This window comes from Trachurus trachurus, assembly GCF_905171665.1.
Source record: "Trachurus trachurus genome assembly, chromosome: 22".
NCBI classification, from domain to species: domain Eukaryota; kingdom Metazoa; phylum Chordata; class Actinopteri; order Carangiformes; family Carangidae; genus Trachurus; species Trachurus trachurus.
In genome coordinates, this window is record NC_139907.1 from 9,930,980 (window position 1) to 9,953,804 (window position 22,825).

The following is a 22,825-nucleotide window of genomic DNA, read 5'->3' on the forward strand; positions in this document are numbered from 1 at the left end:
CTGCAATATCTATTAAATGGATTGATGTGAAACAGACATTCATGTTCTCCAGAGGATGTACCCTAATGACTTGGTTGGTAGTCTGACCTTATATCTAGCGCAAGGTACACACCGATGGAATTCTTTAAGTTAAGTTAAAGATACTTTATTAATCCTTCGCAGGAAATTACAATGTTACCAGCAGCAGAAGACAACACAAGACCACAAGCACGCATCATCATGCACAAAAAATAACAATAATACAATAACAACAATATTGCACAACCCGTTACAAACTTATGTCAGAGAATAAGAGCAGCAAAGTAAACCATCAGAAATTAAATCCCAAACAGAACTAAAGAGGTTTAATGTGAAAGTTAATTTAAATAATTTAGTGAAAGTTAATGGCTCAAGCAGCAGCAGAAATGTGAACATTAACTTCTCAGAAGTCATTGTCAATACAGCACTATTACTAATGTTTAATGCTAAATTTAACTCGTGTTTTAATCTGAAATGTATAACTGCAGCTGTGTTTATTTATTCATGGTACCTGTTCACTGTATTTGTATCATTGCATTTATTGAATTCAGTATACAGTATTTTATTCTAAGCCTGACCAGTGACAAAGACTGCAAATTAACTGAAGCTAGACATTTTATATGCATCACATGTTCCCATTTTCTGTGGCAATGTTGTATATCGTCCCTGTTAAATAAACATTAAAATAAATAAATAAACATTAGGTCAAAATTTTCCTTTGGTCTGTTAAAAAAAGAAATAGATAACACTAAATTACTAGTGGACAGACTGCCAACGAATTGGTACCTGGTCCTGTTGTGTCTAAATGCAACTTCACAGAGCTGCTACAGTAGTTTCAGCATTTCATTTGATAATCTCAGACAGGAAACAAAAAGCCTCTGCAGAGGCAAACACACAGGTCCTGTCCATTTGCCTCTGCAGAGATAAGGACGACGGTTTAGGTCCTTTATCTTTTCTGTATCTTGCAGTAGACCAGCTAGAAGATATACACCCGTGACAACGCCACACACCAACAGTACACTGATGCAAATCCTGCTGGATTTAATATCAGAAATATATTCGAACATATTTGATTATTTGATTAAAGGGGTTTTCCGTCAGTTAACGTAAAAATAAACACGGATTCTATGAAGTGTTGTGTTCATATGTTGCTGTTTGTTTGGTTCTTTTTTGGACTCGTGACGCTCAATCATAACCTCAATGTGACTTATAGATGTGAGGATCAAGACTGTGTCTGAATGTTTCTAAATTTGTGTGTTAATGACGGAGAAAGTTACATACGGTAACATTCAACAGCCATACTGCAAATAACACCTGCAATAAAAGGCAAAAGAGCAGTGCACAAAGACATTTCTATGATGTGTGTAACATGTGCAGGCTTTTATGTCGTGTTTATGGACTTTAACAATCATACAACCCTGTGTTTAGGACTCTAAAGCACAGAGCAGCTTTGTGAAGCAGGGCTATTAATAAACATACCACGGAAAACTAAGTAAGGCCATATACAGCAGGTGAAAGTCCAAAATCATGCACAATATACTGTATGAGGAGAGGCTCTTAAACGTTCGCATCGTTCATGCTGTCAAACTCAACTCTCATTCAACTGAAGAGAAACAAATGGACAAAACCAAGAAAAGAGTTGACTACAAAATCTTTAATCCTTTTTTAGAAAAGGGTGTTTTTCTGTTTCAGCTGCATTACAGCCAAATGTCAGTCATACATATTTATCTCCTAACAGTATGACACAGGACCTTTCATACAGCTGCAACAGTCAATTATATACAGAGATAAATAACAGTATAAAATCTTTTCAGTTGCTCTAAAGCTCAGTGGACACAGGTAACAGTGTGATGCTGTGTTTTTACAATCAGTGATCGTGCACCTGAAGTTGACACCTGAAGTTTGATGTAAATCACGTGACTGTATGTAAAACGTTCTGGTTGAGTGGCACACAAGTGTTTTCTAGGTAACATGGAGATGCCAGTACATTAAAATAAAACCTCCAGTGTTGACTGGACATTGTTTAGCTTTGACCTCGCTGCAGGATCACACAGTGCAAAAATTGAAATTCAGCCTTTACGGCAAAGCAGAGTCGACAACAATCGACTGTATTTTTGTCCAGCTGCTACTTTGTTTAAAGGTGTTTTAACGGTTTTCCAGTTTCAGATGAGAAGAGCCTGTGCAGTCACACGGCTGTCTCGCGCTCCACAAAAGGAGCGTGAGCATCAGGGAGAAAAGTCTCCGTCTCCTCCTGTGACGCTCCGTCCTCCTGTTGAAAGGCCGCGCCGTTGCTTTCTTTGTGTTGTGGAGGCCGAGAGGAGCGCTGGAAAAATAAGTTCATAATTTAATTAAATCTGATTTAATCAAGAAAAAGTATGATGATAGAAAAATGATTTATTCAACTGCTCATAACCAGGACTTAAACACGAGAGAGAAAGAGATGGATAGAGAGACAGATTAATGGAGAGTGATATGGATGGCATAGATGGAGAGAGAGAGAGACAGATGGGAGGAAAGAGAAAGATAGATGAATAGAGATGGAGGTGGATGGGGATAGATGTAGAGAAAGGGAGAGAAAGATATATGGATGGAGAGAGGCAGAGAGAATGAAAGAGAGATGAACAGATGGAAAGATAGTGGGAGAGATGATAGAGAGAGAGAGATGGATGAAGAGAGTGATATGGATGGGACAGATGGAGAGAGGGAGAAAGACGGATGGAGAGATGATGCAGAGAAGAGAGAGAAAGAGAGTGTGTGAAAGAGACAGATGGGTAATAGATGGATAAATATTTATTTTTAATTGACATCAAAACTTCTAATGGAACAATGTAAAAGTTTAAAATATGGGACTTTTAAATTAAAATGCAATTATTGTGTATGTGCAGATGTCAACATTACTCTCTGTGTGTCTGTGTGTGTTCCTCGTTCTGTAATTCAACACCATCATTTCCTCACCGTCTGTCCCAGAGGAGTCACGCAGCAGAGCTTCTTTCTGAGGCGTTCAGGCAGAAAACAGAGCAGTTTCCCCAACAGAGGGTAAACTGTTCCTGGTGGCACGTCCTCCTCTTTCATTGGGCCTGAGTGCAAAACATACAACACGTTTGATCACTCTACAGTCAAACTATATCTGACTCTAAGCAGAAGTTGCTGCAGTAGAGACGAGAGCAGGTGAGCCTACCTGTGAGGAAGCTGACGACCAGGCCTATTAAAATGACTGTGAAGCAGTTGAACGCACTGTACCACATGTAAGACAACGAATAAAATCTCCTGAGTCCAGAGGGTCGGCTGGAGATTAGAACAAAGAGACGCGATTAACACGAGAAATAGAAACAAAACAAACTGTGCCATGTGTGTGTGTGATTTACTGTATACCTCAGTGTGACATTACTGAGTGCAGTGTGAATAGTGGTGGCCGTCGTGTTGTCGGACAGCAGCAGGACTCTGCAGTCGGGCGCAGCCGCTCTCGGGCCAGCGCCGCGGGTGACGATGCTGCCGATGCCGATCCAGAAAGCCACAGCCAGACCGGCGCCCAGACCTGTGACTGCGCCCTGTGATAACAGCAGAAAGCGTGGCCACATTAGGCAAATAATCTGGAGTGTGACACGCTGAGATAAAACAGCTGTAAAAGCAGTAAAAGAGGGCACAGGCGATGTTATTGATGAACAAACATGACAAGGATCAATGATGGAAATATGGCATTTATCTATTAGGAACTAGAGTCTCCTCTCTGCATTTGAATCCATGTAGGAACACAGAACACAAAATAAAACATTAGAAAATACTTTTTCTCTCCACTTTTTTATGTGAAATAATGAAAACTTAAAGAGGAACTATGCAAGTCTGGTCGGTTTTGCTAACTCTCCTCTCGCCCATGTGCATTTGTTTACAACGAAGCCGGCGAAAAATCAATCCATGGAGCGGTGGATAACGTTATATAACATATACGATGTTACGATGTGTATATCTGCGTGGTCTTAACTGTCATAAATAAAAGATTACGGGTTACAGAGCGTGTTTGTGTCGCGGTGCCGCAGAGACGAGAGCTGGGACACCGGGGCGGCGGCCAGGTACAGTACTACACTGATGTTGCAAAGTTGGTTTTCAGCCATGAAGGCAGAGAGCCTCCGTTCTCACTGTAACAAGTCACAAGTCATGTAGTTAACTATCACAATTACTCCAGAGCTTTTTAATTAGGGTAAAAATGTAGCATAGCCATGGGAAAAATCCTGCTTAGTTCCTCTTTAAAAGAAAAAAAAAAGAAGCTAAATTCATAACCATAGTCAGCCTTATTGGCTCACTATGTGGGGAGGGAGCTTAATCACACTAGACACACTGCTGCTATCAGCCAAAAAACATGTAGTTTCTGTTCCATGTTAATGTATATATAATTAATAATAAATTAATAATCAAATAATTTAGACCATGAAAGTTATGACCAAATTGAGCACAGCAGTTTGTATAGGATCATAAGATTATGCTGTTAATCGTCTCATGACTGATGTGGTTCAACTTACGGTGGAGTTGGCCCAGGGGAAGAACATGCCGAGGGAGAACAGACCAAGGATGGGACCACCGACCATGCCGAAGATTTTCAAAGCCCCCTGGAGTTCGGATGTAAAATGTAAATCAGTGCAGATTTAGCGAGGTAAAGTAAAGTGTTGGGTGTTATTTCACTGCACGAACTGTAAACTCACCTGCAGAACCGAGTCACCCATCAGGTGGGTAAGATAGGCCATGGCCAGACACAGCAGCCCATAGGACATGGCTTCAAACGACACAAGTATAAATAAATAAATAAATAAATAAATCCAGAAATAATTAATTAAATGCCTGAGATAAATGATTTTGGCTATGAAAATGCGATTTATTCCTTTTGCTTCTGCATTTATCTTTCAGGGCACAAAGTTTATAGCCACATACATGATACAGTTAAACAAATGATCGTTAAAAAAAACAAAAACTGGCTGATAATTACCCCAAGGATTTATTAAAGGTTTGAATTTGAATGATCACACTGTTTATTTATCACTGTGTGCTCTGTGTCGTGTGAGAACTCACCTAAGGCTTTGGACAGCAGCGTCGCTCTGGCCTCCGTCATGGTGGGGACATGTGGTTTGATGAGGTCCTCCATGGTCACAGTGGCCAAAGAGTTAAAGGCGGAGGAGATGGTGCTGCACAACACATTATATAACAATCAATTAACTAAACGGATTCTTCACCCTCTGTTGTAACTAAATCATCACAGTGTTTGAGAGCAGACGATGTCTAATGGATTTAACACTGAGTTTGAAGTTTATTTTGTACATCAAGCTAAACCTAATGCAGTGTTATTTTGTTGAAACTGTGTTGAAGGGGTGTTGACTCCACTTTGAAACACATAAAATCCAATTACCACAACTCCCACTTCTAGGTAATTGTATTTGTATTAAATTGTTTTTCTTTGACTAATTGTTTGCTCGCTGTGTTACTGTCTCTGTTTAAACTGTATCGGTATACAGTATATTTATAGCTAATAGATACTGTTTTTGCTGTTGTTGTCATCTTATCTTAGATTATGCACCACAATCATTGATTTCACTCCACTTGCATCAGATCTGTAGTGTTAGGAGATTTTAATTACACTCTACATTTAAATGCCCAACAATCAGTGATGGATATAACTATATTGATATAGACTGCAGTTTAATACTTTGTATTGGAACAATGTTGGATTTAATTGTGTCAATAAAATAAATTAATTAACTAAAACTAATTGTCTGTGGTGCTGCTGTGTTACGCTGATTTGGATTCTGCTAGTAATGCCAAATATAATAACCATTTAAAAATACAGTCCAATTTACTTTAATTTAACTTTACTTTGATTCTGAAAGTGTGAAAGGTGAAATACACCTAAGACTTCACTGGGATCAAGGGTCAACATGTGAAATGTGAAAACTTCATAGAGGTGTTTTAACTAATAACTAGTAGCCGATGCTCTTGAACTCCTTGCAGCATCTTTGGTGTTTGTGGTGGAAGTGACACACGTTGCCCTGGATCAGAGCTACTGACATGCTGACTGCCGGTGAGACACAACATACAGTAGGTGATAGGGTTGGGTTCATGTTGAGGCTGACTAAAAACTGTGGCGAGATTTCCATACCTGAGCGCTGCACTGAATAAACAGGCCACAAACAGTCCAGGCAGTCCTGGAAGACCTTGCAACATATCCATCACAAAGTAAATCACCATCTGCAGGAAACACGACATGTGACAACATCTCTTCAGTTTGGTTTGCATATACATGGATGAGTCAATACATAAAATTTTGTGACAAACACAAACGGCAGAAAGGACTAATATGAAATATGCAAATACTTGTGGTGCTCTATGTGCCCTGTTGGGGTTTTTTCTTTGTACATCCCTGCACAATCATCACTTTCATACTTCATGCTAATATCCTCAGAGATCAGGAAAGTAGGAAAAATAAATAAATGTAAAAAAAGAGATGTTTACCAGAGAATTATGCAAATACATCAGCGGGTTATTTGCTCAAAATGTTAATATAAAGAACCCACTGAAACTCACCGCGTCCATCGTAGAGGTGCCGTGCTTGTCGGAGTGATCCTCCCCACAGTAACGTGCAAACATGACCAGCCCCATCACACAGCTGAGAGCCAGAGCCACCTGCAGGGAGGGAAACACCATGTAGCACGACCTGCAGGGAGACGAGTGGGAAAACATCGCTTTGTATTTAAAGATTATTTACCAAACACATTCATATTTGAGATTTAAATACTGAGAACCGAGAATAATACATGAACAAGGCCAAGTCTACAGTCATACAAACACCTCCTTTCCCATATCTATTGTACGTTTGTGATTGTGTGTAATCGTATGTTTTGTGTTGTGGCTGCAGCATGGACGAATGGCCCCGAACAAATTTCTCACTTTGTGGGACAATAAAGTTAATCTCGTCTTGTCTTGTCTTGTAAACATGCACTTTGCATGTGCTCTCCGTGCACTTCTTTGTTCAGACCTCCTTGCAAATATTCAGCAGATCTAATATTATAGTATAGCACTCAAACCACTGGGGCTTCAGTGACGTGTGTCTCATTTGTAAATCACACTGAATAAAAGCCTCAACAGCATGAGTTAATGTAAATGTAATATAATAATTTAGTAAGTAATATGAATCACTTTCAGTATCTGAGTTTAGCATGTTGGCATGATGATGATTTACACAGTTTTACTGATAGTTGGTTATAAACCAAATGACTGAAGTTACAGTTTCGGCCTGATGATGGTGCTGGAGGAGAAGTGATTGGGATTTATCTGTTAAGGATGTTGAGTATCTGCAAATCCAAGATATTCCCTTCTGAACCAAAGTTAGTCTTATTCAGCCTTTGGGAATGATGAATATTTGTACATTTTTACATCAGATGGGCTGTCCAACACTGATCAATACTGTCATTGAACAAACTAAAGGTGACATTTAGCCACAGAGTTTGTATGTGGCTGAAATTCTCAAACTCATCAAATTCTCATTTACAATGCAAATACATGTGACATAGTGACCGAGGTCGAGGATGACACCTGCAGAGGAACAAAGCTTGTCATTCAATCAGCCGGAGACTTTACATAACATACTTGTGTTATCTGTTGTTTATCTAACCAATGCTTTTAGAGATGCCTTGACTTTCCTTCACATCGTGTTGTGTGACAAAACGCTTTCAATCAAAGTTCAGGGTGTTGAGTATTAAAATAAAGATAAGCCATCTGAGTCGGCAGCCTGCGCACCTGACGGCCTCCCTCTCCGTGCGCGCGCTGAGGTATCTTTGGACCTGAGCCTGGTTCACTCCGTACAGAGACAGCATGAGGAAGATCCCGCCCACCCCCAGAGTCCAGAAAGTATGTCTCTCAGTAGGATCTGGATTCAGGCTGAGCGTGAGAGAGAAAACACAACACAGAGACAAAATGTGAGACAAAGTGTCATTCAGGATGTCAGAGGAGGAAGTGCGTGCTCTGGGATGTAGAGTGAAATAATGAGCATTTCAGTAAAACCAGTGATGATTTCACTAACTAGCTCCCCCTGTCTGGGAAAAGTCCAGATCAGTTAAATTAAAGCAGGTTTGGGCTGTAAACCGCCAACCACGCGAATCCTGAATTGATTGATTGATTGATTCATCGTTAATGTCCCCCAAGGGGCAATTTGATGTACAGCAGCCGTTGGCACAATAACACACAAGATAGAACACATAAAGTGTTGTAGGAACACATCAAGAATACATCATAGAATTAATACGTAGAAATACAAGAAATACCAGAATACATGATAAAAAAAATTATACTACCTAAAAAGTACAAGTTACAAGTTGTGAAGTTGTCATCACATCAAATCATCAACTACAGCTGATTTAAATATTTAACAGCTGCTGGAACAAATTATCTCAGGTATCTATTAGACCCGACCTTCCTGGAAGAGGACAGCCTCCTTCCTGATTGCAATAGCCGAAGCTCCCTGTTCAGAGGATGCTCAGGATCTTGCTCTCCGAACACACCTGACGTGATAGACCTGACCTACAGCGTATCAAAGTCTGTGCTGATGAACTCTCTGCACTGTTTAACGACAATGTTTAGTCTGTTTTTATTAACTAGGCTGAGGCTGCCAAACCAGCAGGTCATTGAAAATGCGATACGGACTCAACAAAAGATTAATAAAACATTCTCATGAGGGAGCTCTCTACATGAAAAGTCCTCAGCTTTCTTAAATAAAACAATCTTTGAATGACCTTCTTGCAGATTCTATGACCAACGTCAGGGATGGACGTGGAAAACCTGCTTTGATGAGAGTATTAAGAGTGAAACACAGCAGTGCAGCAGCAGGATTGCTCAGTTAAGAGTTTGGTTTATGTATTTTTGTGCTCAGATTGCTGCCCCCGCGACCTGGCCCCGGATAAGTGGAAGAAAATGGATGGATGGATGTATTGTCAGTGTATGTGAAACTTTTTGTATTTTTACTTTTTGCATTGTTATTCATCCTGCTTCTGCACTGCTGTGTTTCACTCTAACCGCTCTCATCAAAGTAGATTTTTCTGCGTCCATCACTGACGTTGGTCGTTCTTCCCACAAACTACAGTACGGACTTACTCCAGACCGGAGATGCGGTTTCCCTCCCAGACTTTCCTCCAAACTTCAGACACCCCACCGGTCTTCTGCACACCCACCACGATGACAGCCAGCTGCCCTGCAAACATCACCACGGTCTGAAAGACGTCCGTCCAGATGACCGCCTTCAAACCACCCTGTCAGGAACAGACAAACACCTGGGAATTAATCTGTTATATCCAGTATTATAACCATGATTCATTTGTATTTCTCTCTATGAGTGATGGCATTTTCTGACAGATTTAAGCATTGTTTTATTGGATTTTGGGTACCAATTTTATTTTTGGAAAGCCTTAGAAGAGTCAATTAACCAAGACCTGAAAGAGTAGTGTTGTTGATTCACAGAAACAGCCCCAGATAGTCATGACTGGATATTCAAATGTCATATTAAACTACTTGAAAATGATCCTTAATAACTCACCAGTGTTGTGTACAATGTGCACACCAGGCCAGTGGCCAGCACTGTTCCCCATAATTCAAATCCAGTAACTGAAACAAAACACAGTAGCAAGTTGAACTGTTGAACTGCAAATCTGATCCATTCAAAATTACAAAGTCAGAGGGAAAAAAAAAAAATCTTTCATACCTTTATTAAGTGCAAAGGCTGGAGTATACACACAGATCCCCATATAGATAACCTGTAGCCGAGTCAATAAAAAGACAAATCAGACTTTACAAAGGTAAAGAAACAAAGATTCTGCAGCCAATAAAAGACGCATCTCTTTTATTTAGGCTTTATTAAAATAAACTCATGCACAGAATTATTATCTGGGCAATATGGCCTCATTTAAAAAATAGTTAATGTCCCTTTGCTTCTTGCTAGGAGCTCCATCATAGCACATATCACACATTAAATGTGAAGCACAAATTGTCATTTTTACACTTCAGTTTGTCTGGTATCACATGTCGTGTTTCCTGCAGATGGTGATGAAACAAATAAGATATAGCAGGTAAATTTATGAGCACCTGAGGCTCTGATAGGCAGGTTTTAATTTACTGTTTGGCAGAGCTAGGCTAAATGTTTCCACTTTTTCCAGTTCGTACATGTAGCGTCATATTCAGTTAACAAAACAAATGTGCTCAGACATGACTGATACACATTAAATACAGTTTCTTTCTCAATGTAAAACTGTTGTGTTTTGAATCTTAAAAATCATCATAATTCCTAATTGCTTGCAGAGAAGTGCACAAATTTTAATTAATGGAGAAGATGCACTGGTATCATGCAGATAGAATGAACTTGAGAAATTAGATTTTTTGTTATTGGGAGAGAAAATCTGGACCGGATTGGTGCAGTAAATGTTGCACTCACCATCTGAGAGATGAAGGTCAAAGTTCCACAGATACGCACAACTTTGTTGAAGCGCATTTCAAGATACTGTGAAACAAAACAGCATGAGATTTGTAGGTCAGGAACCAATGTGAATGCAGTGCAACTGAAAAAAAAACAAAGCAAAACAGGTTGAACGTACTTCATAAGCACTGGAGACCCGCAGTCTGTAAAACACTGGAATGAAAACATGAGCTGGAATGAGGAGGCCGAGAATATAGGCGCAGCCGATGAACCAGTACTGAGTACCATGGGTGTAGATCTCTGCCGGCACGCCTATGATCGCCACGGCGGACTGGAATGAGGCGATCAGAGACAGGGACACGGGCAGACAGCGCATGCTCCTGTCCGCCAATAGGAACTCCTGTGTCGTGCGCTGGCGTCCACCGGACAGAGCGTAGTACAGGCCGATGCCCATAGAGGCAGCGAGCAAGATGGCAAATATCACATAGTCCACGACAGCAAAGTGCTTCTGGTCGGACGGGTCCATTGTGTTTGTCCCCTGGCTGCAGACGGAGAAGGTTTCTTCCTCCTGCAGTCGCACAGTCAGACGGATGGGAAACTTCTTTGTCCACACCCATCAGTCAGGAGAGTTCAGAGCCTTGAAGAAAAAGAAAACACTGCGAGTGTGTTGGAAATAAACTTCAGACACCGCTCCCACAAGCAAATCACTCAAACACACTCAAGCTTTGGTCTAAATTAATGCATTTATAACTTTTACAATCCAATAACCCCTTATTATATTGTTATTTTATGAACAAAAATTTTATAAAACATTTGCTATTTCCAGCTTCTTGTATACTAAAATTCAATTATCTTCTTTGCTGTGACAAATTTTCAGACAAAAGTCAAAACTATTTGTAATCAATAATAATTGTACTAATTCTCCAGGAGTCCCAGGTGAGATATTCAACCCAGAACCAACCGACAAAAGCCAAAGAAGCCAAGAAAATATTTATGCCTGAGAATTTGTACTTAATAGGTTTTTTTCCCTTTAAAATTTTTTTTTTTTAAAAATCAATTATTATCAAGATTGCTGCAAAATTAACTTTCTTATCAACCGATCATTGCAGCTGTAGCTGACAGGCCAAGAAACAAACCTTCATACTCTGGATTCCCCTGAGCTGGTTTTCTGACAGATTCCTTCCTTCCCAGGAAAACAGAGAGAGGATAAAGTGTCTGTTGACTTTTCTGCCACCTTAACCAACCTGTTTGCAGCAGAAACACATTGTTACATGACACAGCCCCAATGCCTGTGAAATAGGACTCACTCAGTGTAGATAAACCAAGGTCAAACAACCAGCTGTGTCAACTTTCCCCTTATTATCCTGATCCAAAAATACTGACTGCTGCTTTGGAAATGTGAGGTTTAAAGGGGTAGTGTCCTGCTACCGTGGCTTTCTGCAGCCATCGTGTAAACAAAACCAAAAAGACAAACAGCAGCAGCCAATCTCTGCAGGTTTTCAAGGTCAGGGATTATTTAAACTTCAGCAAAATTGTTCAGTGTCTCAACAGAGAGACTTTTCTAAATGTATTTTCTAAACTTTTTTCACTCCAGATTATGTAGTTATAGTTTGCTGGATTTGCCTACATAACTTAATTCCATTATGATGATGAGTTTTATAGCTGTTACAGCCGATTAACATCATTTGCTGATTTCTCAATGACTTGCCTCATAGATGTCAGTTAAGAGTGAAACATGCCCTTTGCAAAGCAGGAAAAGAAGCAAATCCTCACATTAGAGAAGTTGGAGATCAGAGTATGATCAGTATTTGTGCTAAATAAACAACTCCAGTGAGTCATCCATTATAAAATAATTGCTGATTAATCTTCTGTCAAATGACTGACTGCTAAATTCTAGAGAAAATAATAAAGCAAAACTAATAAATTGAACTCTTACTTTATTGCAAGACATTGCCATGGTTATTTAATCTTTAGTAGTTATAAATAACTCATTGCTGATTCAGATGTGTCACTGCAGCTACTGACTTGACCCACTGACCCTCAAACCTGACAACAGCTGCTGGGCTCCACTGAACATGAGAAAATATCAAAAAAATATGAACAGCAGGAAATAATAAATATACTAACAGCATATTAACACCATGAACTTGAAACATGAAATTTTGCACCAATGACAGAGTAAAGTGGTTTTAAAAAGGCTTTTGAACAGGTGAAACTCCACGGGGACAGACTCACCTTTACATGTCAGCACTGCTGCTGTCATCCGGGTGAAGCTGTGGCCCCATGTTGCTGTTCATTGAGCAATGTTCAAGAATGCAATGTTAACTAAAAACACCGTGTTTGTATATTTCGACAACAGCTTACGGACGTTACGGAGGACGTAACATTTTCTAGAAAAAAACAAAAAACACCTGTGATCTTATCGTGTCTTAAGTTCACGGAGTATTAACTCAACCCACCACCTGATCTGGCTCCACATGTGATTACAAATTGTTTTGAATTCACTTCCGGGGTCAGAGCCGTGGGCGGAGTTATGCAAAAGATAACATTGAATACTCGTGTACTTTTTGTGGCGTGGATGACGAAACTACGTATATTACATTTGTTTTATCACTGTATGTACACAAAAGCGATTTGGTTAGATGTACAAAACTATATTGGAAGGAAAACCGGACACACGATCATCCAGCTGCAAGAAAATGATTTTTTTGTACAACTTATTTTATTTTTAAGCAAATATCACATTCATTAAAAAAAACAAAAAAAATGAACCGACTCCAAACCAAGTTTCACAAAGTTTTTGCACGAACTATATCCGTATAGCACCCATAGACTGTAAAAAGATAGCACCACTATGGACTGGAAAACCAAAAGGCATTAAAAACAAACTCTATTTTGGTCAAATTTTTATTTAATTAATATATTCATTTTTTTAATTGATTATTTATTTATTTTCCCCTAGTCTTTTTGTATATCCTTGGCCAAAACACTATTGTTCTGTATATAATTGTCAATAAAGCATTTTTTTTTTTAAAGAAGAAGAAGCTGTAGGCAGAGTCGCAATATGATGACGCAAACAGGAGCCGCCAAAATCAAAAACTTGTAGCTTGTAGCGACTATTTTCACATTATCAAACACGAAATAGATTAAAAAACAAAACGAAACAACAACAGCAACTTTACAGAAACATGGACGGAGCACCCAAGAAAGGTAACTCAGGCTGTATGAAGCTACAACTTCAGCGAAGGAGCTTATTGTGACACGGTTACGATGCTACTGCTAATGCTGTGCTAATGCTAACAGCTTGTTTATGTCCCGTCTGAACGTCGATAAATGCGAGTTTTTATTCATTATCCTTTTATCCTCAGGTGTTTTAAGTCAGCTGAGTCTGCTGGAGGTTCGGGCGAGGAGCCGTAAAGGTCTTCCCCAGCAGCAGAGTCGTGTGAACCGGTTGAAGGCTGAAGCTGAGGCGCTGAGGATCCGGAGAGATCAGCTGAAGGCAGAGATACAAACACTGGAGGTGATGCATGAGATGTTGCTCATAGCTTCGTTAAGTTTGCATACACGAGATAACACAAGCTATCTATGTTGTAATTTAAATTATGTCCACACGAGAAATATAATGCTAGTGCTGTGTGCCAGTAATTGATTTTTATCTTAGTAAGTTTGCATGAGATAACACAAATTATCAGTGTTGTATGATGAACTGTACATGCACACATACACTGTAACCAGTCCATAAGCTTTAAAAAAATCTAAAATAAAACATTGCACTTTTTGAAATGTATATTTTCTCTTTCTTTCTCCTTGAGTTTTATATGCCCCTATATTCTAGATTTGTAGCCTGTCTTAAATGTTTATTGTCTGCATCGAGGGTCTCAGAGAAACGTAATTTCGATCCTCTGTATGTCCTGTACATATTGTAGAAGAAACTGTTGGGGCCCCTGCAAATTGAATGCTTTTCTGTCATTAAATTACAATAAACTGCACAGGTTTTCATAATAAAGCTGAGTGTACAGGTGAAAAAGCATCCCTCATGTTTCCCCTTTTCACCCAAAATTGTAGAAACACAAAAACAATACACTGATATTGTGTAAAATATTGCAAACGAGTGTTTCATCATGTTTAACTTTTATGCCTTTTGGGGATCATTTCATCTTCCACTTGCTTAACTGTTCACATTAACAGAAATTTTGACCAAAAAGCTGATGACTTGTTCTGTGTCTGTCCTGCTGCAGCGTCTACAGAGACTGAGGACTTCTATGCAAAGACAGTGTACAGATGAAGAAGAGGAGGACATGGATGGAGACTCTGGGGACTCGGCGGACTCAGAGCTACTGCAGCTGATGGCCAGACACACACAACTGAAGGATCTTCTACATGCTCATCACCTCATCGGTATTGACATCCAGCTGTTTTATGTGCCATATGTCTCAGACTCTTTATCAGTCTGTCTTAGTTTCTCTTAACCCTCCCTGTTTATTTTCTGTTGTCACTAGGTGGGTATGACATTATAAAGACTCACCAAGGCAAAGCCGTGTGCGTATCTGTGGCCACGGCTTTTGAGGGAGTCTACCTGGACACCTACAACCTGGAGATAGATCTGAAGCCAAAGCTGAGGATCAGTCGTCATAACGTTCCCCCGTTCATCCCCCTGAACAGCCTCGCTGAGCAGAGCAACATGCAGAACAACATAAGGGCTTTCCTGGACACCCTCAGCCTCCACCTCAACGGCTTTGCTGGACGCAAACAGCAGCTGAAGCTTGTTAAGGTGACAGACTTTGTTTTTTGTTATTTGGTTAAATAATAACAATAATAACTTTATTTATATAGCACCTTTAAAAACACAAGTTTACAAAGTGCTCCACAAAACAACATATAAGAGACAAGTCACAAAGGTCATAAAACCATAAGAGATGGACCGCCCAAGCAATACAGCAACACAGGCAATACGAGAACCCGACAAGAAACTGAAACCAGGAGGACTCAAATTAAAATGCCGGATGCAGTTGACTAGATAAAATAAATAAAAAGGGGGTACACATGATAAAAATAGATAAAATGGGATACAATAAGATACAGTAAGAAAAGGTGAGATAAAAGAGTTAATACAGATTTTGTGATTTTATCTATGAAAAGTGCTATATAAATTAAACTTACTTACTTACTTACTTACAGAAGAAGATGTAAAGTAAAACTAAGAACATCTGAGTAAAATTGTGAGATAAAATAGATGATGATGAAAGAAGAGGAGAATCAAAGAAAAGCAAGTCTGTAAAAGTGGGTTTTAAGAAGTAATTTAAAAGCCGACACTGAGTCTACACACCTTATCTCCTCGGGCAGGTCGTTCCAAAGCTGGGTGTATGTTTTCTGTTACTTTTGTTCCCTGCATAAAATTACCTTAACAAACGTTTATTGTAAAATTCAGATAGTGTTATTAAAAAATGATGTACAGAGGCCACAATCGGCAATAACACACTTTATTATCAAAAACTGAAACTCACAGTAATACCATGTGTGTAGTAGCGGTGGAGCAATCTGCTAGTTGTTCTCATTATGTCTCATTGTGTCCTCCCACCTGTTTATAGGAGCAACATGAGTCTGTCGAAGTGATGGAGAGTAACGTCCTGTGTTCGATACTGGTGCTGATGCTGAATGTGCCCAGAGGGAGGCCCGCTGTTCTCTGCACGCTGGACTACTCAGACCACACCAGAAGCCTGCCCACCAGAGTCCACTTTGAATGTGAAGGTAGGATGGACAATCATATTTGTACGACTATAGTTGGTAGTGGTTGTTTTATTTGTTTATTAGACTAAATAATTAGGAAAGAATCAGTGTCGCCTTAAACATCACAAGCTGAGAAGATGAGTTTCAAGGCAGTTAGTGTGTTAAATAAGTTTATGGTATTACATCTGTATGCATGAGCATCTGTGACAAACATATTTATCCTATTTAATATGTGTATAGTACTGAGCTTTACATGTATTGACTTTAGCATAAGACTTTTTATTGATCGCACTTGTGGGAAATTCACTTGCAACAGTAGCAGAAAAGTACAGGACAAGTAAAAAAAAAGGAAGGAATAAAATATAAAGACATTCACTATGTACAAATATACGTAAACAAAAATATGTACTGTTATGTACAAAATTATTTAAATAGAGAAGAAAGGCTATATTAAACCTATGTACAGTTGCTTGATCAGTAATTTTGCCCAGTGTGGATGGGCATGAATACAAGTAAATGTACAGCTTGTGTATGAACTGAGCAAGGTAAAATATACAATAATAAATTATTCGGAAGAAAGTCCACATAGAAAACATAGAAAATCCCCTGCTAAAAAATATAATAATGCTGTTATTAAGCATACACATTTAATCCGTTTTGTATAATTTTATTCTATTGAATTCTATTTTACTACTTTGTTTTGCAGACAAGGAGCTTCCTGGTTCCCCAGAGTGGAAGAACAACTGCAGCCTGCTCATGGAGACTCCTGTGCACAAAGCTTTGACAACTATGAGAAAGATGAGGCATATTATTTGATTATTTGATATTCAGTAAAAACAAAAAAAAAACTGAGTATGTACATACTGACTATGTACATACTTCATTCTTATTGTTTATAATAAAAAACTGTTTATTGTCTTGATGTTATAAATGTTGAGCTGTGAGTAGAAGACGAAGTTGTGTTAATGACTTTCAGGTTCCTCAAATGTTTCCACGTTTTCTTTGTCCTTGAGACTCTGTAAGAAATCTGTCACCCTCTTGTGTAACATGTCTCTCTGGAGCTGCCTCACTCGCTCTGCTTCCTCTCGGGCTTTCTGTCGTTGCCTGGCCAGTTCTTTTTGCGATATTGAGTCAATAGTTGCAATCTTTTTCATCTGCATGAGAGACACAATGCTCCGGATGTTGCTTCTGTGTCTGACCGGAGCTGCGGTGGGTTTCACCGACGCAGGTGGAGCCGACACCGTCCGACTCTGCTCCACCGGTTCAGATCCATTGTCGTGACACTGGGACTTTCTGGAGGACAGACCTGTCCCATCAGATGTGTGAATTCCTCTGAAGTTAGCGTCGGTGTTCGTGTGTTCTCCAATTTCTCTCATGGCGATGGTGACCGTGGCTTTAGGCTCACAGATTTTTACCATCACCACTTTCCTCTGTTCGTTCATCAGCGAGTCCCGTCTCTGTTGAAGCATCTTGCAGCTGTAGCGATGCTGTTTGTCCAGCATGTTCAGTTTTTGCTGCAGATCTCTCTCCTCTCTCTGGTTCAACACTCGCAGCTCCCTCAGCAGCAAAGATCTTCTGAACTGTTCATCCATTTGTACAAAGGCTCAGAGGGAAAAAAAAAAAAAACATGTCTTCAACTCAGTTTCTCTCACTTAATCTGTCACTTTTTAATTTTAAATTAAAGCCAATAATGTGGTTTTCTTCTTACCTGATTTGTGTGCATCATCCCCCAGAGTGCAGTTAAAAACAGGAGTGCCTGCTGCTATGGCCGTCTCAGTGTGTGAAATATAATAGCCCCATTGTATTTAAAGTGAAGTGGAAGGGATTATTAGTAAATGCAAGTGAGCTGTTGAGAGATTGAATTTCCAGTTGCCTGAAGAGCAGAGTCACGGGGCTTCTAGCAGCTTACACAATTGATAAATAACAATGACTCAGTGCTCAGGAGAATAATGTTGCCACTTCAGTCTCACATGACATGATTAAAAAAAAAAAGTTTTTAGGTCTAAATTAGATTTTAAGTGTTGGAATATGTTGTCATCGTAATATAATTACAGTACTCCTAAAATACAAAAGAGAAAGTATTTTTCAGCTTTACATTATAGCTGTTGTAATAACAAACCACTACGCATTTAATACATTTTCTATGTATTATCATAATGTCTTACAAATACTGATGCCATATGTTCCCCAGCAAAACCTAATGTTTGAAACGTTTACCAAAATAAACCCCAAGTATCTACACAGTATACTTTATATTGCTTCTTGTGTGTTTTCTGAATAATACCTGACATTATTAGTTGAAAAATGAATATGTGGTTTAGTGATTAGTTATTTAAGTTGTTTCTAACTTGTTTTCTTCTTCAGAACATCACTTTTACTTTCAGCATGTTTTAGGACATTTTAAAATATTATCTTGGGCTTTGAAAACGTGAAAAAAAAAACTTTCAGAGCAAACTATTAATTTGATATCGAGAAAATAGTCAATATTCATTGTAGTGCGGCCTCCATTTACACTGTACACTGGCCAAACTAACAACAGGCATATAAATATTAACTGTGTATTGTTCATAAATGACAGGTTTTTTTATTATTATTATTTTTTTTAAATATGAATCCCATATTGACATTTATATGTGTATAATATTTGTATAAGTGAAATGTAGGCATGAAAAACAAAAAAATAAAGCAGGCCTATAAAAGCAGTGCTGCTGTGTCCCTTTAACTCGCCGGTACCGGAGGTCCTGCCTCCTTCCCGGTTCGATCCCTCCCGCGCCAAACTGACGTCGTGCTCGTGGATCATCATGGCTCCACAAAACCTCCTAAAAACTGTCCCAGTCAATTCAAAGTCGTCGATCAGCTGTTGACATCCTCATCTGGTAAGATCATCTTTGATTAAATACTTCAGCATAATTCCACGCGCTGTTAAATGGCCAGCTCCTATTGGCTGGTTTTAAGAGCTGAACATTCTCTTCTTTTGATCGAACCTGTGATAATAACTATGTTTTAATCAGTGATGAATAAGTGGTGAATCAGTTTTGACACTTTAAGATACTTAAATGTGCATAAGGTGAACTCCTGACATTGCAGCGCGTCCGTGTTGCGAAACGAGCTGTTTATGTAATCCTGGGTAATTCACTGACCACAGAGTCAAACCAGTACTGTTTTATTACTACTGCTTCCTACTCCCCCCTCTCGGTACTTCTGCTTAATAGTTCTGTTATGAGCATCGTTATTTGATTGTTAGTGCTCCACCCAAATCTGGACCATAATTGGCCTCTGTCTGTGTTTTGAGATTTAAAAAAGCCACTAATGCTTTCTTTCTTTTAAAAAAAATATAAAAATGTGGTTTAAACATGTCTGTGTAAAAGCTTAAAAATCAGCATAGCAGAAATAAGGAGAAGGAGAATTAAAAAGAAATCAGATTAATCACATAACTTATATCAAGAATCATAATTATTTTACATGAAGATATGATTAAAAATGATAATAATAACTGGTGTTCTCTGATCTGTTGCACATTTGTCAATCAAATCTCAGCTGCCACTGCCTGCGACTGTCAGATGCATCACATCCTGCACACTGGGAGATTTTTATTGGGAAACACCCAACAGACAGTAAGTGCATCAAAAGTTTTCATTAAAGCTGCTCCAGTGGTTTTTTAAAGTAAATATTAAGACGCCTGTCTGACCTCGTCTCGTAGGCCTGGCGCAAGTGTTGCTCGAGTTTTGCCAAGATGATGCGGGCGGTGTGTGTCGACGTACCAGGAGGACCGGAGAATTTACTGCTGCGGACTGTCCCCAGACCTCAACCTAAAGATGGAGAAGTCCTGGTTAAAGTTCATGCAACTGCCCTCAACAGGGCAGATTTACTACAGGTACAACAATGCACATTCACAGTACAGTCTACTCTGTTGCTCACCCTGAGGTTTCTCTAAATTTTCCCTGTTAAAAGGGTTTTCCATGGAGTTTTTCCTCGGTCGATGTGAGGGTCTAAGGGCAGAGGATGTTGTTGTGATGCCATGTAAAGCCCTTTGAGACAAACTGTTTGTAAAAACGGGCTATACAAATAAAATTGCCTTGCCTTGCCTTGCCTTGCCTTACTGTCAATATGATCTCCTGTTGTCCATCTAATGTGAGTCACTGTGGTTATTTTATGAAAACAGAGCAACAAGATTCAGATGTCTCATAACACTTGGTTTTTGTGTTTTCCACAGAGGCGAGGGCTGTACCCTGCTCCCTCAGGTGAGAGCGACATCATCGGCCTGGAAGTGGCTGGGACCGTGGATACACTGGGCCCTGGGGTGAAGAGAGGCTGGAGGCCCGAGGACAGAGTCATGGCTTTGCTCTGTGGAGGAGGATATGCAGAATACGTAGCTGTGCCCGAGGAGCTTCTCATGCCCGTTCCCCCGGACCTCACTCTCTGCCAGGCTGCTGCCATCCCAGAGGCCTGGCTCACCGCTTTTCAGCTGCTGGCTCTCGTAGGTATAACAAAATTAGTTTTTTTTCTACCTCAAACAAGGAAGTTAAAGCAGAAGTAAGTAGAATATTTGTAATAATATAAGTTTTAAATAGTTATATCTTCCGACAGCAATCAAAAAACACGGATCTGTCAGTCACTCTGCTCTGCTGTAAGCCGAGGAGAAAACGTTCCTTGTATCCTACAACCTTTATCCAGTGAGGAGAGAGAACGGCATAAAGGGGCAGTCCTCTCTGTGTGTGCAGCCAAGGGATGCGCGTGAATGTGGTGACGTAGGGACGAGGGCGGGGACTGCTAACTCCATCGGCTGACAAGAAGTTAGCCAAAACGACGGGATCGCTTACTTCTGCTTTAAGTTTTTACCCGTTTCAGTGTGACTATACAAAAGCTAACGTATCGATTCGCACCCCGTGTGTTTTCACTAACTATTAACACCAGGCTGATGAGCTGTGCCCTCTGTCTTCTCCATCCCAGCTCAGGTGAAGGAAGGTGAGGTGGTGCTGACTCATGCTGGAGCCAGTGGAGTAGGAACAGCCGCCGTTCAGCTGGCTCGTCTGTTCGGGGCCGTGCCCGTCGTGACCGCAGGGAGCTCAGAGAAGCTGAAGATGGTCGAGGCGCTGGGAGCAGCGGCCGGGTTTAACTACAAGGAGGAGAGCTTTGCACAGGGAGTTCACCGCTTTACAGGAGGTGAGCTGTGTAGTTGCACTGACACTTCACTGTGCTGCGTGTTACAGTGAATTACTGATGAAAAAGTTCTGCAGAATTTTCCTTTGGTTTTCTACATCTTCACTCCCATTAGGTTATTTATGTCAAACAAATGTTGATGCAAAATGTAACACACGTCTCTGCCACAAGGTAATTCTTTTGAGTGAAGACAAACATATCAGATCTTAATTGACATCTTAAAGCAGTTGTTATTGGAGCAGTAGTATATTTCTTGGGTGAACAAATCCCATTAAAGACCCATCTCTTTAAATTGTGAGTAAATTTAAACTGTAAATTTGTGTGGGACAATTTTCAGCTGTAGATTAAGACCTTTGCTGGTCTAATAGTAAATATTTCTGACTACAGGATAAGATCCAAGTAGTTCATTGTTCATTCTGGTATTTTCACAAGATTTGTTGACAAGAAGAAAAATACACAACATCACTGGATGCATTCCTAATTTTGTGGTAAATGATCATAGCAATCTATTACATTACATTACAATCTATTGTAATATTGTATAAAGTAATTCAATATGAGGCTATATTATTGACAAGAATGTAAAAAAAGCTAAATAAAACTAAATATATATTGCCATTAGGAGGTCAGAGTCATAACTAGAATCTGGATCACAGTTTGAGAGAAATGACTGTGTTGTAATTCCACAGGCAGGGGAGCAGACGTCATACTTGACTGCATCGGTGGGTGTAACTGGGAGCAAAATGTGAGCTGCTTAGCCATGGACGGCCGGTGGGTGCTGTACGGCACCATGGGTGGCAGGACGGTCGAGGGAGATCTTCTGGGCAAACTGCTCTCCAAGCGAGGACACCTGCTCAGCAGCCTCCTCCGCTCTCGCAGCCTCCAGGTGAGAATTCATCATCATCCGTAGTAAAACTCAACAGGTCTGTTTTTACCTGTCCGTGTTACTGAGACTGATGTGTGCTTTGTATCTCCTCCCTCGCAGTACAAAGCCGACCTCGTCAGCGCCTTTACAAGCAGAGTGTTGCCACATTTCTCAGGGCAGGACACCTCCCTGAGGCCGGTGATTGACAGCACCTTCAGCTTGGAGCACGTTGCAGAGGCTCACAGGCACATGGAGGCCAACAAGAACATGGGGAAGATTATCATTAACGTGATTCCACAAGAAGAGGAAAATAAATGATGAACAGTTACTGTGATTTTAACAGATATGTGATATATCCCTACAGAAATATAATTGCTTTGAAAAACACATGTGATCTATCATGTCAACGAATCTTTGAAAATTATTTTTCTCACACAAATGTAGATCATGCTATGTCCACTAATACAACTGTCCACATTTTGTTCTGTATGGTCACAATCGTGATAAATGGTTTAAGATTACTCACCTCTAAATGTTTGTTATCAGTAGGCTATTTTGTGCACACTCTTGCTGACTGTTTGATTATTACCGTAATATTATTTTTAAGAGCATGAAAT

The 22,825-nt window shown here is 39.8% G+C and overlaps 3 protein-coding genes across 4 annotated transcripts; 2 read left to right on the forward strand and 1 right to left on the reverse strand.

The window, feature by feature from the left end:
- Positions 1–1,652: 1,652 nt before the first annotated feature.
- Positions 1,653–12,929, reverse strand: slc5a6b (solute carrier family 5 member 6). Its single transcript, XM_083998326.1, has 17 exons — positions 12,692–12,929; positions 11,593–11,700; positions 10,635–11,093; positions 10,475–10,540; positions 9,749–9,800; positions 9,584–9,651; positions 9,145–9,299; positions 7,795–7,935; positions 6,583–6,712; positions 6,158–6,246; positions 5,077–5,189; positions 4,713–4,783; positions 4,533–4,619; positions 3,391–3,566; positions 3,197–3,303; positions 2,974–3,095; positions 1,653–2,341 (listed from the first exon to the last, which is right to left on the reverse strand). Exons 3-17 carry the CDS (start codon positions 10,980–10,982, stop codon positions 2,204–2,206), a joined length of 1,863 nt encoding a protein of 620 aa, XP_083854452.1. The 5' UTR covers positions 10,983–11,093; positions 11,593–11,700; positions 12,692–12,929; the 3' UTR covers positions 1,653–2,203.
- A 584-nt stretch (positions 12,930–13,513) lies between these two features.
- Positions 13,514–17,810, forward strand: cenpo (centromere protein O). Its single transcript, XM_083998022.1, has 6 exons — positions 13,514–13,666; positions 13,825–13,976; positions 14,695–14,854; positions 14,956–15,227; positions 16,045–16,204; positions 16,890–17,810. The coding sequence occupies exons 1-6, from the start codon at positions 13,645–13,647 to the stop codon at positions 16,997–16,999; spliced, it is 876 nt and encodes a 291-aa protein (XP_083854148.1). The 5' UTR covers positions 13,514–13,644; the 3' UTR covers positions 17,000–17,810.
- Positions 17,811–18,959: 1,149 nt separating this feature from the next.
- Positions 18,960–22,739, forward strand: tp53i3 (tumor protein p53 inducible protein 3). Of its 2 annotated transcripts, none has more exons than XM_083998954.1 (7): positions 18,960–19,059; positions 19,721–19,797; positions 19,884–20,057; positions 20,397–20,660; positions 21,139–21,346; positions 22,033–22,229; positions 22,329–22,739. In XM_083998954.1, exons 2-7 carry the CDS (start codon positions 19,744–19,746, stop codon positions 22,524–22,526), a joined length of 1,095 nt encoding a protein of 364 aa, XP_083855080.1. In that variant the 5' UTR covers positions 18,960–19,059; positions 19,721–19,743; the 3' UTR covers positions 22,527–22,739. The 2 variants fall into 2 exon arrangements, with proteins under 2 accessions (XP_083855080.1, XP_083855079.1); XM_083998953.1 differs by having other exon boundaries at positions 20,397–20,664; positions 21,134–21,346; positions 22,329–22,736.
- The last annotated feature ends 86 nt before the right edge of the window (positions 22,740–22,825 follow it).

What these genes read in the sequence shown, in the direction of transcription:
- cenpo (XM_083998022.1), top strand. Translation starts at nt 13,645, where the DNA reads ATGGACGGAGCACCCAAGAAAG. An exon ending in CAGAGATACAAACACTGGAG is followed by an intron (nt 13,977 to 14,694) that starts GTGATGCATGAG and finishes GTCCTGCTGCAG; the next exon opens with CGTCTACAGAGACTGAGGAC. An exon ending in ACATGCTCATCACCTCATCG is followed by an intron (nt 14,855 to 14,955) that starts GTATTGACATCC and finishes TGTTGTCACTAG; the next exon opens with GTGGGTATGACATTATAAAG.
- tp53i3 (XM_083998953.1), top strand. Translation starts at nt 19,744, where the DNA reads ATGCATCACATCCTGCACACTGGGAGATTTTTATTGGGAAACACCCAA. An exon ending in TGGGAAACACCCAACAGACA is followed by an intron (nt 19,798 to 19,883) that starts GTAAGTGCATCA and finishes CTCGTCTCGTAG; the next exon opens with GCCTGGCGCAAGTGTTGCTC. An exon ending in ACAGGGCAGATTTACTACAG is followed by an intron (nt 20,058 to 20,396) that starts GTACAACAATGC and finishes TGTTTTCCACAG; the next exon opens with AGGCGAGGGCTGTACCCTGC.
- slc5a6b (XM_083998326.1), bottom strand. Translation starts at nt 10,982, where the DNA reads ATGGACCCGTCCGACCAGAAGCACTTTGCTGTCGTGGACTATGTGATA. An exon ending in AGCCTTTGCACTTAATAAAG is followed by an intron (nt 9,652 to 9,748) that starts GTATGAAAGATT and finishes GTTTTGTTTCAG; the next exon opens with TTACTGGATTTGAATTATGG. An exon ending in TCCCCTGGGCCAACTCCACC is followed by an intron (nt 3,567 to 4,532) that starts GTAAGTTGAACC and finishes CTGTTATCACAG; the next exon opens with GGCGCAGTCACAGGTCTGGG.